Source organism: Caretta caretta, chromosome 8, assembly GCF_965140235.1.
Source record: "Caretta caretta isolate rCarCar2 chromosome 8, rCarCar1.hap1, whole genome shotgun sequence".
NCBI classification, from domain to species: Eukaryota; Metazoa; Chordata; order Testudines; family Cheloniidae; genus Caretta; species Caretta caretta.
Genome location: NC_134213.1, coordinates 19,071,163 through 19,085,063, shown reverse-complemented (window position 1 = coordinate 19,085,063; position 13,901 = coordinate 19,071,163). Strand labels below are relative to the sequence as shown.

At 44.9% G+C, this 13,901-nt stretch overlaps 1 protein-coding gene across 3 annotated transcripts in view; it reads left to right on the top strand.

The window, feature by feature from the left end:
- DPYSL3 (dihydropyrimidinase like 3) overlaps window positions 1-13,901 on the top strand; it is a 71,373-nt gene that overhangs the window by 35,293 nt on the left and 22,179 nt on the right. For all 3 annotated transcript variants that reach the window (XM_048860507.2, XM_048860505.2, XM_048860506.1), the window contains exons 2-3: window positions 11,026-11,114; window positions 12,947-13,131. In XM_048860507.2, coding sequence (XP_048716464.2) covers window positions 11,026-11,114; window positions 12,947-13,131 — 274 coding nt within the window. The remainder of the gene's footprint in view (window positions 1-11,025; window positions 11,115-12,946; window positions 13,132-13,901) is intronic.

The following is a 13,901-nucleotide window of genomic DNA, read 5'->3' as shown; positions in this document are numbered from 1 at the left end:
AAACATGAGGTCATTTTTTTTCTTGAAACTAATGGATAGGAGCTAATGCAGATCTTCCTCTTTCTCATTCATATGGGGAGCGTGTCTGGCACCAATGCCCAGGATGAACCCCAGATAAAGCTATATCCTTTTAATTGAGGCTTCATTCATCCTCTAGCATATAATATACAAATAAAGTCATTAGGGTCATTAGCAGTTATTAGCAATGAGCAGCCCTTCACAGCTGCAACAAAATGGCCATTTAAATAAAAAAATATGTAGAGTTCCCCAGATTATGTCATCATTTTATCCAGTAATTGTAATAAAATCCCCCCTTAATGGTTTAAGTGTTTTCGTCTCCTTATTTGAGTAACAGTCATTTGTCTCTCTTTATATTTTCAAGTCAGGGGAGTAAGGCATGTAGAATCATTTTTCTTCCACCTCAGCTGCCTTGTCTTCAGCTGTCACTGATTGACTGTCCCTCCCCTTTCTAGAAGGAATGAATCCCAGGGGCCTGCTGAGAAAACAAGTCAGATTAAATTTATAAGGATGTGGTTAAGATAAAAATCGCAGATCCAGTCCTGCAATCTGCTCTTGGCAGGTTTATCCTTATGTCCTTGCAATGAAGTCCTCTTGAAGTCAGTGGGGTTCCGCATAGGTCTACCTGTGTGGATGTGATTTCAGGATTGGGACACATGTTTGGGATTTTTTAAAAATAATGTCCTTTCCTGTGTCGTTAGCCCAGGTCCTGATTAGTGAACATTTGGTAGGTTTGGTAGCAAGCGTTAACAGGACTGACCCTTAGGTTGCAAATCTGAGTTTTAAAATTCTAATTCCTTTTTCCCACTTAACCTTTGTTTCCTTTCTTTTGCCTTTCTTGGCAAATAATGCCAAATGTTTCCATTAATGTTGTTGTATTTTGTAGGGATTCCTTTTTTTTTTTTTTTTTTACGGTAACAAATGTTCAAAACTGGAGCCCAAATAGCTCAAGAGAATGATGCTGTCAGATCATTTTTTTAGTTCTTATTTTTTGTTTACTGTCTTCTGTTTGAAGCTAAGAAGTAAACACTCTGCTCCCTTTCCCATAACGGACATACTTCTTCAATTCTGAAAACGCTGATTCCTCCCTCCACCTCCCAGCGTCTTGAATGTTGCTGAGATGAATGTGTCTAAAAAGCACGTCAGTTCATGTAGCATATTTGTGCTGCAGTGATAAACTTCCTGCTCAGAGTAAGAGAACAAGTGACTCTGCTCCTGAAATCACTGGGAGCATTGTCAATGGGCTCTGGAGCAGTTAATCGTGTGGTGTTAGTGAATTGGTGCTGCAGGAGTAACAGGGTGGGGATGGTATTTTTGTATTTCACACACAAATGGCGGTCACGAAGCTTTTATTCAGATTCTTAGCAGTGGAATTGACATATTTCCCCATCAAATTCTAAATATAGATCAAACTTTGGCCCCAGAGGATCTGGACAGAGTCCCTTTTAGCTGGACCGGATAAACTCTGATAAGTTACTTGCCACAAAACTGAGTCTTGTTACTGACCAGATCTGTTAGTTTTAAATGATAAATTCTCCTCTGGAGGGGGACTCATTAGGATGATGCCCCTAATCAGCATGTGAGGTATTTATTTTTATTTTTTATTGTTGGTTTTAAGGGTATGGATGAGAGAAGAGCAACCATACACTTAAGACTATGAAGTTCATGTAATAGACTTATTATCAGAGCAGATTAGCAACTGCAAGTTCTCTGGAACAGGGACTGTGTCTGATGCTGACTCTTCTAAATTGTCACCTGCATTTATTACAATGCTGTGTAAATGCTGTCATACATTACAGAGTCACATGTCCTCTGACCTCTTTGGTAGACCCATTGACTTATCCCCTTCTCTGGCCTTGTTCCAATGTTCCTCTTGCCTTTCAGGAGACAGCACTTACAGCCAGATTGTCCCAAGAGCTCAACACTCGCAGTTGGAGACACGCTTTCAAAAGAGAGCTCAGCACCTTGGCCACTGAGCTCTCTGGGAAATCTGGCTCTTAGTGTCACAGTGAGTGCTGCTGGGGGTGGAGCACTTTTGAGAACTTGGCCCTTAGTGTCTGTGACTGATCCGACTGTCTCTGTTGGGGTGTTCCATTTCTGTCTGCCCTAAGACTTCTCCAGTTGTGGTTTCTCTCTTTTCAGTTGTGTCTCACTCGCTTCTTTCTCTTATTTTCTCTCTGGTACCCAGCAGTATAGGATGAGTGCACTAGGCAACGTATCACCCGACCAGATCGTCATTGTCCCCATAAAACATTGATGCCTTATTTATTTAAGGTGCCATTGGGCAGGTGGTGTCAAATATATTTTTATTTTTTTTAAAGAATCCATTCTAAAGAGGCTTCAGTCTGCAAGACCTGCTGTACATGAGCTCTGTATGATGAGGTGCTGCCAGGCCTGCTCTGCTTATAATGGAGTGTGTGCTGTTAACCTGTGTTTGCATTCACTATGTGGGGGAGGAAAGGTGATGACCAAAAAGTCCTCAAGATCAAAAGCATTTGATGATTTTTTTCTCTGGGCTTGGCAACAGCAGTAGCTGCATCCTACAGCCTAACGATATTGTCTAGCATAGCTAGCATCGAGGTGACTAGCTATAAGGAATGTGTGGATAAAGCAGACAGCTAAGGAAATCTGATGAGCTCAAGGAAAAAGGAAGAGGAGGGTGAAAATTAGGCATGTATTCCAGTAAAGTCAAAGTAACCGCAGCTTGGGCTGGTACACTGATACATGTACATGTATATATGGAGCTTAACACTAATGCCTCGTCACAACACTCTGGTTAGACAGGCAAATAAGTAGAGATAAGCATGATTCAAAACCTCTAATCCAAACAGTCTTTGAATGCTGGTAAAGTTTGGATCTGGATTCAAAATGTATTACCCTTGGGCCCTAGTCTGTAATTTCTCAGGGTGCAGATGCGAGGCATAGTGATGTTAAGCAGGTTGCCCAAGGCCACACGGGGAGCCAGTGTCAGAGCCTGGATTCAAACTCCAGAGTCCCTGCCTCGCAGTCTAGGTCTCAGACCACAGCTTGAGCACTATAGGCAATGAGAGAGCAAACACAGCAAAACAAAATGAGCTGAATGTATTTAATGCCATTGAATATCTAGGAAGACCTGGAAATCATTGTTTCAGCCCAAACCATTAGAAGCAGGGAAAGCCCTAGATTCTGCCTGTGCCTGTTGAGCAATTCATCGGCGTTTGGCTTATTTTATGTAAAATGCAAAGTCTTTCCAAGTGCTTAGAACCGAAAGGCAAAGTAGTCTGGCCTTTCACCTGCTAACTCAAAGGGACCATCCCCCTGCATCTTGTACAGATGCCTGTAAACATGGTGTAAACTGAAGAACAGCTCAGGCACAGAGCCCCTCAAAACACACCCTGGCTGGGCTGAATTAGAATGTTGCATAATTTGGTGGTTATGTGCCTAAAGCCACAATCCCCAACGCTGGCTGCCAGCTTGAAAGTATAAGGTCAGCTTTGGAACGGGCTGCCTCCACAAATAGATGATGAACAATTGCCTGCAATTTTGAATTTCCCACTGACACATTCCAAAGTCCAGATCCCTTGTCTCTGGGGACTGTAGCTTGGCCACCTTTCAGATTTGGTTGAAGGATTTTTCCTCCTCTTGCTAATGATAGAGAACAGGTGATTCCTGGATGCCCTTGAGCTCTTTCTAAGCAGCTATGTACTTATCTAATCTCCATCTTCTTACCCTGCATTATTACTGGGGCTCTTTATTTTTGGTTTTTATTTTATTTAAAATTTCCTGGAAATGTATTGGTGTTTGTTACAAAAATAATCAAGTGAAAATTTGTGCAAAAAATTAACTTAACCCTTTTTCTAATATTGGAGGACAGAAGAAAAAGCAACAAATAGAGAATTTTAAGAGTCTGGAAAGTAAAAGCAGTTTGATGCTGTGCTTTATTTCACGAACTGAATCTTAACAGTATGTATACATATACACCTGCATGTGTATGCATGTCAGTATCTTCCATGACATTCTCTTCCTTTAGTAGGCAGCTTCGCATTTACACTTAGACTGATTTATCATTGATATAAACTCGTCTGCCTGATATAATGAATTGGATTTTCTTTACATAATCAGGATTTTCATGTACTTGAGTGGTCCAAAATTGGGATGAAAGTTGGTTAAAACCAAATAATAGCTTTTGTAAAACCTGGAATTTTTTTCAGTAAAAACCAGAAATGAAGGGCCTTAATTATAATCCTCTGCTCTTCCATAGCCACCTGCCTCTCAAGCACCAAAACTGAGCATGGATATGGGGGATAGAAGAGGGAAGAGAGTTCATCAGAGAACTGCCTATAGCGGAGGGGGACCACTTAATATTTTTTCAAATAGTGAAAAAATGCTGGTAAAGTTTGGATCTGGATTCAAAATGTATTATCCTTGGGCCCTGGTGTTTTGCTTCCCTCCTCACTTGCCTGTAATCAGTTCAGCTGGCTGCCACCCACAGCTGAGGTTTCCTTAGGATGACTATGGAAGTTGCATTTGGTTTGCAGGCCTGAGAAGGCTGGTCCATATCATGCTGTAGTTTTTTTTTAACCTATATTAGTGACATTATGCAGCTCCAGTAGGGAGGAGCTACCAGGCATACTGTGCTGAGCACAGAGTAGCTTCTTGCCCACAGCAGCTGTTGAAATGGGGGTTCGGTATCCTTCAGAAAACCCTACCAAATCTGAACAATGGTCAGCATGTGTGTTCAATACACCGGCTTGTGCTCTCCTCACTCAGCACACTCTCCATTCATGGGACTGGTCCAAAACCCATACAAGCCAGTCAAAAAACTCCCATTGACTTCACTGGGGCTCAGGCTTTGTGTGTGCTCACATCCAAGTCACAGCACTTAGGGTGGGATTTGATCCTGTGGATCAGAGTCAGGCAAAACTCCCACTCTCTGCTTTAATGGGAGTTTTGTCCAAGTAAAACTCTGCAGGTTCAGGACCACAGCTGTGATACTCTCAGCTGCAACAAATCTTAGCAGCACCGTGATGTGTATGTATTAAGTGATGGCATCTGGAAGAGACATGCTGATCAATCAGTATTTTATTTTGTCCTGTCATTTAGCAAGGACAGGAGAAATTCATAGGAAATGCAGCTTCAGACAGGATATAAACAGTCACTAGCATTCGCTGAAAGAAAAGGAGTACTTGTGGCACCTTAGAGCCTAACAAATTTATTAGAGCATAAGCTTTCGTGAGCTACAGCTCACTGCTGATTGGGTAGGTACATGGGTGTGCTTGGCAAGCAGGTAAAGAAAGAACATTCCTGCAATCTAGAATAGATTTGGAACATTTAAAAGAAAGGAACAGGCCATAACAGGTAGTGAAGGGAGAGAAACCATAGGGCTTAACTACATAAATGACTAGTTTGTGGCAAGGGTGTGAATCTGCCCTCTACTAGCCTGCCATGGTCTAACCCTCTGTGTGTACCGTGCTGACACGTGTTTACAGTTTGTTAGAGCACTTTGAGCTAGTCCTGTTTTCAGAGGACTAGATCAGAGTGCTTTAACAAACTGTTAGCACGCATCAGGAAGGTGCCCATGGACAGTTAGTCCACAACAGGCTAATACGGGATAGATTCACACCCCAGCTTGCTGAAGGGTTGTCAACCCTCCAGGATTGTCCTGGAATCTCCAGAAATTAAAGATTAATTTTCTTTAATTAAAGACTGTCATGTGATGAAATCTCCAGAAATATGTCCAACCAAAACTGGCAACCCTAACTTGTTCGTGTAGACAAGCTGCTAGTGTGTGCAAGTAGGGGAGAACTGTCCTGGAGGGGTCAGGAGGAAGGAGACCAGATTTTTTTTTCCCAGTTGATTGGTTTATTTTTGCATGTTTTTTTGGCAATTAAAATAGGTAATTTTTACAACTATTTTATTTCTTTAATAACTTCAGTTATTCCAGATTCTCTGAACTTCTAGCCAAGCAATTCTGAGCAGTATCTGGGGCTTCCCGAACTCCCTGTCTAAAGGTACCAGGGATGTGTGTTGGTGTGTGCTCTTCCACTGCATTGTGTGCATCCCTAGGCACAAGCTGGGTGGGGACTGAAGTGTAGGAGGCAGAGCTTTTGGTGGGAATTTCCTTGCCATGTCAGTGTCTGCCAGAGCCTTGCGGCCCCTAGGGACAGACATTCATTTTTTCTACATTTAGTATAAATTCTGAACCCATTAGATCAGGTTGAAGTTCTGCTTTCCCACTAGTTACTACACTCAGTCACTAACTGCTAGGACTGTACAGAATGCAATATAAGCAGAGCAGCAGCACGGAACTCGGGACTCAGCAGAGATGGGAAATAAACATTTGGTTAATGTATGTTTATAATAACAGTAGTAATCTCCATGTTGGGCTTTCCTGACGCTATTCACCAAAATCAGTGTCGGTTACTAAATATTTAGTTGGTGTATCCAGAGATCTCTAAGTGTTTGCAGAGGTGAGGGAAGCTTTAATATCCTTACTATACAGATAAAGATACTGACACACCAAGTCAGGTTGTGACTTTCTCAAGGTTGCAGAGAGAGTCAGTAACAGCCGGTCTCCTGACTCCATCCCAGTGCTGTAACCACTGCCTTAACCTCCTGCTGCTTTTGAAGAGAGGTAACATAGTCGGTCACTTGCCCTCTCAGTACTGCTGCATTTCCATCTTTTGTTTAGCCCCTTTAGACACTCCCCTGGGGCTAACCTGTACAGCTAGATATATAACCGGTGGACACACCCCAGTTCCCAAATACTTTTTCTAGCAGGTGAACCTTTTAAAATGCCTAGTTCTGCTGTCTGAACTTTAAGTCAATCATGAAAGGGAGCAGGGGAAGCTGCAAGGCCTCTCGCTGCAAGGCCATTTTGGTGCGGGGGGCTGGTACACCTTCAGTCTGTGTCTGTTTGACTTTCCATGTGGGATGTGAGTTCAAGGCCTATTTTAATGCCACATATTTAGGGTGCAGAGAGGGGTGAGGCTATTTCAGCTGCTGGTAATCAAGGATTTAGGCAATACAATAATGGAGAGCCTTTGCAAGGTAAAACCTTGACTAATTTCCAAGATTTTTCTCTCCAGGACCCAGAGCCAAGGTGCAGTCAGAGTTCCGAGCGTTGTTCATTAAAACCCCTTCCCCATCCTGTTTCTTTGTCTTGTTTGCATGTGATTGAGAATGTACAAACCAAGCAGCTCTCAGGTGATTTGGCTGTTGCATGCAGAAGAGGCCCCCAGGAGGATATTTCTCTCATTTTACGCTAGGTTGCCAGTTGCAATCACTATGGTGATCTTTCCAGAGTTCATTAACTGAAGAAGAGGATAGGGGTGGGGAGATATAGGGGGGACACTCTGAACTTGCTGTAGAAGGAAGGGCTGTGAGCGAGAGTTGAGAATGACCTTGGCTGGTGAGTGCGGATGGAACCTTCAGTCAGTGTTGGCTGGGGGGGGTCTGATACTAAAATGCTACTTTCCTACCAGTGGAAATAGAGGAAGATGCTGCTGTTGGTACTGAGTGGTTGAGAGTACAGTAAGGGAGGGATGGGTTTTGAAAAGTGATGGGGCAGATAAGAACATTGCCAGGGTCGGAGATTAGTTTTAAAAAAAAATCTGATGATTGAAGGGGACTGTTTAGATCCCATGTATCTTCTTTTGAGAAGACTAAATCTTGTATGGCATCCCCAGAAAAGACCGTTAGAAGTTGTCCATGTTGATTGTCCCTGGAGCTGGGCTGGTTAGACTCAACTGTCAGCTAAGCTCTGGGGGCAAGAGTGGGGGGAAGTGATTTCCAGCCTGTTCCCGCCCTGAACCTGCAGGCTCCACAGCAGCCCCCGGGACAGGGGCTTAGCACCCTCTTCACCTCCCCCCTCGGGTCTTACCCCCAGGGAGCGCGGGGTTGCTCCGTCCCCTAGGCACCCTACCATGCTGAGCCACCTCTTTGGCCAGGTTCCACAAAGCCCCTGCAGTCAGATTCCCTGGGCCCTGGTGCACAATCATCCGTAGGGCTTAACCCTTTCCTGCCTGCGCTATAACTGGAGGCAGCTGGGTTATGGCCAATAGCAGCCTGGAGGTGTTAGCTGCCTTTCGACACTGTGCGAGCAAGAAGGGATAAGCTGCTTCCAGACACACGGGGGCGGGAGAGAAGAGATGAGCTCTGCAAAGACAAGGGCCAGGTCATCCCTTTCCCCCACCCTTCCCTCCCACACAGTGCAGAAAGGCTGCTGCTGGCCACATTCTGGTGTGAACCTTGGCAGAAATCTGGGGAGGGGGGCTTGTATAGCTGGTGGCCTACATTTCCACTTCCATCTGCACCTGAAAGGATACTATCCATGCTGGCAACACAAGCTCATGTGACCTGACATTACACAAGGGTCGCTTTTGGCTTGGTGGCGTTAGTTTTTTTCTTCTGGGGAAGTATGTCCAGAACAGTAGTAAGGGGAAAACCGTTGAAAAAACAAAATATTAATGGGTCGTACAGGAAGGGCAAGTAGTTCTCAAGACCATGAACCTCAAAAGCTAATACTCTGGGTGACCTCTGACATTTGAGATAAGGATCAACCACAGCCTTATCTGGGGGGAGGGAGGGAGAGACAGAAAATACGGAACAATTTGCCCATTTTAAAGAAAAAGCAGGAGGGCTTAAATACGGGACTGTCCCTTTAAAAATGGGACGTCTGGTCACTCTACTTATATGGAATATAAAATGGGTGTGGTGGACCCCACTCCCATTTCCACTGGACACACATATTCACATCACAAAAAGCACCAGCACAGCTGGAGCTTCTTGGCAGTCTTGAAGTGTTAATAGAAACCCAGGATTGAATGGGTTATGGAGACTTGAGCTACCCATAGAGGTACTGTAAATAGTGCAGAACTTCCGCATCTAGAGCTTTTACCTTTACCTTATCTTGTACTTTTCACTAGTCCTGAATTTTACTTATATATTAAAAAGAAAAACTAGAGAAAAGTATGACTTTTTGGAAGGGTGATTTTTTCCCCTTGTGCAAAATATCACTCTAAGGACAAAAAAGTGAGCTTGATTATGCTAGAGAGAGAAATCTTTCATCCTTGAGCTTTGGGGTTTATTTCACAATCTTGGTAACTTTCTAATCTTTGTCTAATAATATACAAATATCCAAAGAAATGGGAATGTGTTTCTTATAACTTTATGCCAATTACTGACACAGAGCCTGATCTAAAGCCCAGTGAATTCAGTGGAAAGACGCCCATTGATTTTTGTTGGGCATTAGATCAGGCCAATATTTCATCACTACTGCTGAATTCACATTAGATATTGGTATGTGGTATGGACAGTATAGGCATATTTATCATTTGCATACTATGTTTAGGAAGCATTGAGTTCTTTCTCAACAATTGAAAAAACACCTGTGCTTTGTGTAACTCATCTGTTATGTCCTATATCAGGGGTCGGCAACCTATGGCACGTGTGCCAAAGACAGCACGCGAGCCCATTTTTAATGGCATGCTGCTGCCTTCTGGGGCAGCAGCAGCGTGCCATTAAAAATCCGGCCTGGCCCACTCTTCTCTGCCCCCAGCCCCCTCCCGTGGGAGCAGGGGGCAAGGGGCAGAAGCTTGGTCCTGCTGGTTCCCCTGCCTCTTCCCGCAGTGTGCTGGGTTGCTGCTCCTCCTCCTCTTCTCTGTCTTCCCTGCTGGCAGATCAGCTGATGGCCCTTGCGAGGGTGGGGTCAGTGTGCTCGCAGCTCCAGGCGGAGGCAGAGGAGCAGGAGGCCTGAGCCCTGCAGCCCCGCACACACCCCAGGCCCCAGCCCTGAGCCCTGTACCCCTCTCACACACACCCGGCCCTCTGCTTGACTCCTTCAGCCCCCCACAAGCCCAGCCCTGACTCTGGCACCCCCACACATACACAGGCCCCCCACACCCCATGCCCTGACACCTGCACCCACCTCACAGGCCCCCAGCCCTCTGCCCTGACTCTTGCAACCCCCACATCCCCAGCCCCCCCACATCCTGACTCTTGTACCTCCACATTCCCTCCCCCACCCTGAGCACCAAACGGGAGCTCCTGTACCCCCCCCCCCATATTCCCACCTGCACCCCTCCCACCAAATGGGAGCTGCCCAGGTAAGCACTCCTGCCCCAACCCTGAGCCCCCTCCCTCACTCTAGCTCCTGGCTAGACCCTATACCCCAACCCCCAGCCTGCTCCTTCACCCCCAGTCCTGTGCTCAGTGCACTCCCACCCTCAGCTCAGTGCAGAGAGAGAGAGGACGAGAATGGGCCAGAACGAGGGAGAAGGTAGGTACCCACTCTATATGGGCAGGGCTGGGACCCCAGACCGGCAGCGGGCTGAGCGGGTCCAGCAGCCGGGATCCCAGCTGGCAGGAGCCGGCGGATGGAACCCCTGAGCGGCAGCGGGCTGAGCCGCTAAGCCCACTGCCGGTCTCGGGTCCCGGCCGCAGGCCCCGCTCAGCCAACAAAACCCCAGACCAGCAGCGGGCTGAGCAGGCCAGCAGCATAAGATCAACATTTTAATTTAATTTTAAATGAAGCTTCTTAAACATTTTGAAAACCTTGTTTATTTTACAATACAACAATAGTTTAGTTATATAATAGACTTTTTTATAGGGAGAGAGATCTTCTAAAAACATTAAAATGTATTACTGGCACGTGAAACCTTAAATTAAAGTGAATAAATGAAGACTCGGCACACCACTTCTGAAAGGTTGCTAACCCCTGTCCTATATGTTAGGTGAAGTAATGCCAAAGACTCGAAAATTCAGGTTGCATTAAGCTATTTGCCACTGTTAAACCTGTTTTATACAGAAATAGCTTAATACAACCTGAATTTTCGAGTCTTTGGCATTACTTCACCTCAGCACATCACTAAACAGTCAGAATTTATTATCTAAACTAATTCACACTGCATATGGTGTATAGAAGATAATATATTTGCTAAGCACAGCTGTATTGCAGTAAGAAGGCTCCTTGCAGTAACAAGTATATATTTTCTAACACTCATGACTGCTTTATTTCTCCATCCACAGAGTGATCGTCTTCTTATTAAAGGAGGCAGAATCGTCAATGATGACCAGTCGTTCTATGCTGACATTTACATGGAGGATGGTCTCATAAAGTATGTACAGGATTCCCATATTATCTTATCCTTCGTTAGAGGCAGGAGTCTTTTTACCTCTTGACTGCAGGAGTTGTGGGTCTGTGGGCTATTGTATGCGAGTCCAGGTTGGGTGGAGTCTGTAGTTTGCTTGCCCATCCGGTGGGACACTGAATTCCTTCCCCTTTTTCGGTGGAGCGTGTATATGTGTGTGTGTGTGTAATCTCATGACATGTTCGCACAATAACTCCAGTGAATAGAATTCAGTTAAACTGATAGGTTATGACACAGTATCCATTGTATGCTGAGATAATTCCTGTTCCCACCGCAGTTAGATATTATCTTTTAGTTTCTATTTTGTCCAGTATCCAGCAGGATTATATGTCACATGAACGACACTTTCCCTAATTATACAAGATCCCATTTGTTAGAGCTAAAGAGGGTGGATATATGCTTTTGAGAAGCTACATCTTTAAAATTCTCAGAGATTTCAGGCAAAACTGTGGATCTCAGCTTTTCATCTGTCTTCTGGGTGTGTTATGGAGTGCAATAATGACTCCACTGTTTAAAGGCTGAAATTGTTCTAATGTGTAAAGTATATGAAATGGGACTAAATCCCAGTTTGGTGGATTGCAGGCCCTGGGATAGTTCATAGCAAGGGAACTTAAACACTTTCAAAAAAAGCATTCCTTGCCCTGTGGTACAAAGAAAATATTCAGCCTTCCCTTGATGGAAATGTATTTTTAAAACCTGCAGTAGGAAAATAATTTTTAAGAGTCATTTTTTTATGTCTGTTTTAAGCCTGAAGATAAAGGCAGCCTATTAACCACTGATTTGGTGCCATGAAGGAGTCATAGAAAGAAGTAGTGTTTACCGAATATTCAGTACTGGTGTGCGAGAGGTGTTCTAGGCTGGCTGACGCTGAAATGCAGGGATATAGTTCTATTTTACTTCCTTTCCAGATACACCAAAGAGATTGAAAGTTCCTTGATGAGGCCAGCCCGTCTTTTGTGGCCGTGGGGAGGAGGATTTTATACTTCGGGTGCATTTAGGGAGGGGAATGTTATGTGGATCTAGGATACGGAATTCCAGGATTGTAGGGATTAGAAGTGAAGAGGCGTTTTAGGTTCTAGGTACATACACAGTGGAGGGTTTTAGGTGCACAGGGTCTTAGAGGGGATTTTTAGTGAACTGGGATTTTAGCTGGCTTGCCCACAATGCAGTACTGCAGTTAGCAAAGGTGTCCTTCCTCTCCAAGAAGGACAGGGCCTAAAGGGAATGTCCCTGAGTGGGAAGGCATCTTCCCTAATTACACTGAAGCATGGTGAACACACTTGGGCTTGAAAACCACACTTGAGTTCACAAAAGCTGCAGCCAGCGGTGTCTGTGAGAGAGGCCTTTGTTTACTTTAGGGACCTTATGATGTGAGTGGAATGGCAAAACCCTGCAAACCCAGGGCTGGCCCAGCAACTGTATCATTGCTCTTAAGAGTTCTCATTCTTTGTAAGAAGTAAGCCTCAGACTTGAGCCTTAAGGGGTGGGGTGGGGAGGTAAATATTTACTGGGGGCAGGGCTGGCATTTAGGGATTTTGAAACCATTCACCCCTTCTAGCCCTTCCCAGTCACTCATACAGTAAAGTGGTCCTGTTGAATTAACTCCTTGTGTGGTGGTTTCTGCAGAGCTTGTTCACATGATTTAGGTTTTTGCTGTCTTCTGTGTTCAGATTGTCTCAAGTCCACTGCTGTCTTGTATTGATATGGGGTTTTTCCTACTTTGGTAGGTTATTGGTAGAGTACGTTCTAGTCAAGTTTCATATGTGTGTGGCTCACCATCCTGATTACTATCTCATCAGGCAAATTGGAGACAATCTAATCGTCCCTGGCGGAGTTAAAACCATAGAAGCCAATGGGAAGATGGTGATCCCTGGAGGAATCGATGTCCACACTCACTTGCAGATGCCATACAAGGGGATGACTGCTGTGGATGACTTCTTCCAGGGAACGAAAGCAGCCCTGGCTGGCGGAACCACCATGATCAGTAAGTCCATTGGGTAGTTCCTTTCATGTTAACTCCACAGAGGCTTTAAAAAGGGCCTGCCACATTCAGCATCCTATACTTGCCAAAGACTAGCTTGTTTACTGTCTTGGCTCTTTTGGTTCCTGAGAAGAGGTGTGTGTTGTGGTTGGGGTTTGGAGGTTTTGTTTTTTTGGCAGAAGAAGCTTTGGCGAGAGAGAGAATGGAAAGGGGGTATTGTTATGCAGCAAGAAGGGTGAGGGATGAATTAGGAGAAGGCAGCTGTTGGAATGGGATTTGGGGAGAAATGTGTGAGAGCTATGTGGGCATAGGGGAAAGGAGCTGGGCAGCTGGAGGAGACCCTAGGAGGAACTGAGGGAAAAGGACTGGTGTCAAAGAGGGGTAATGGGGAGCATCAGTAGATATGGGGGAGACCCAAGGAAAATAGGAAAGAATGGTTGAATAGAAGGAGAACCATAGCAGGATCTAGGTGGACTAGGAGATCCTAACAGAAAACTTGCCACCTGAGCAGCTAAGATCAACAAATTGTCAGCATCCATGCCCATGCAGCCAGAAGTAGTAACCTGCTATCTAACAGAGGGAGAAACACATCTCTCACTCTCTCTCCACGACTGAATTGACTCCTGCCATGCAATCCCACCTCTCGGCCTGTCTTGCTGACATCTTCAATTAAAAAGGGGTTTAGAATGGAAAGTGGAACCAAGCCTGAACTCTAGCATTTGCTACCAGCAGACAGGGTCATCAGACTGTTTGATAGAGTTTAGCAGTAGTAA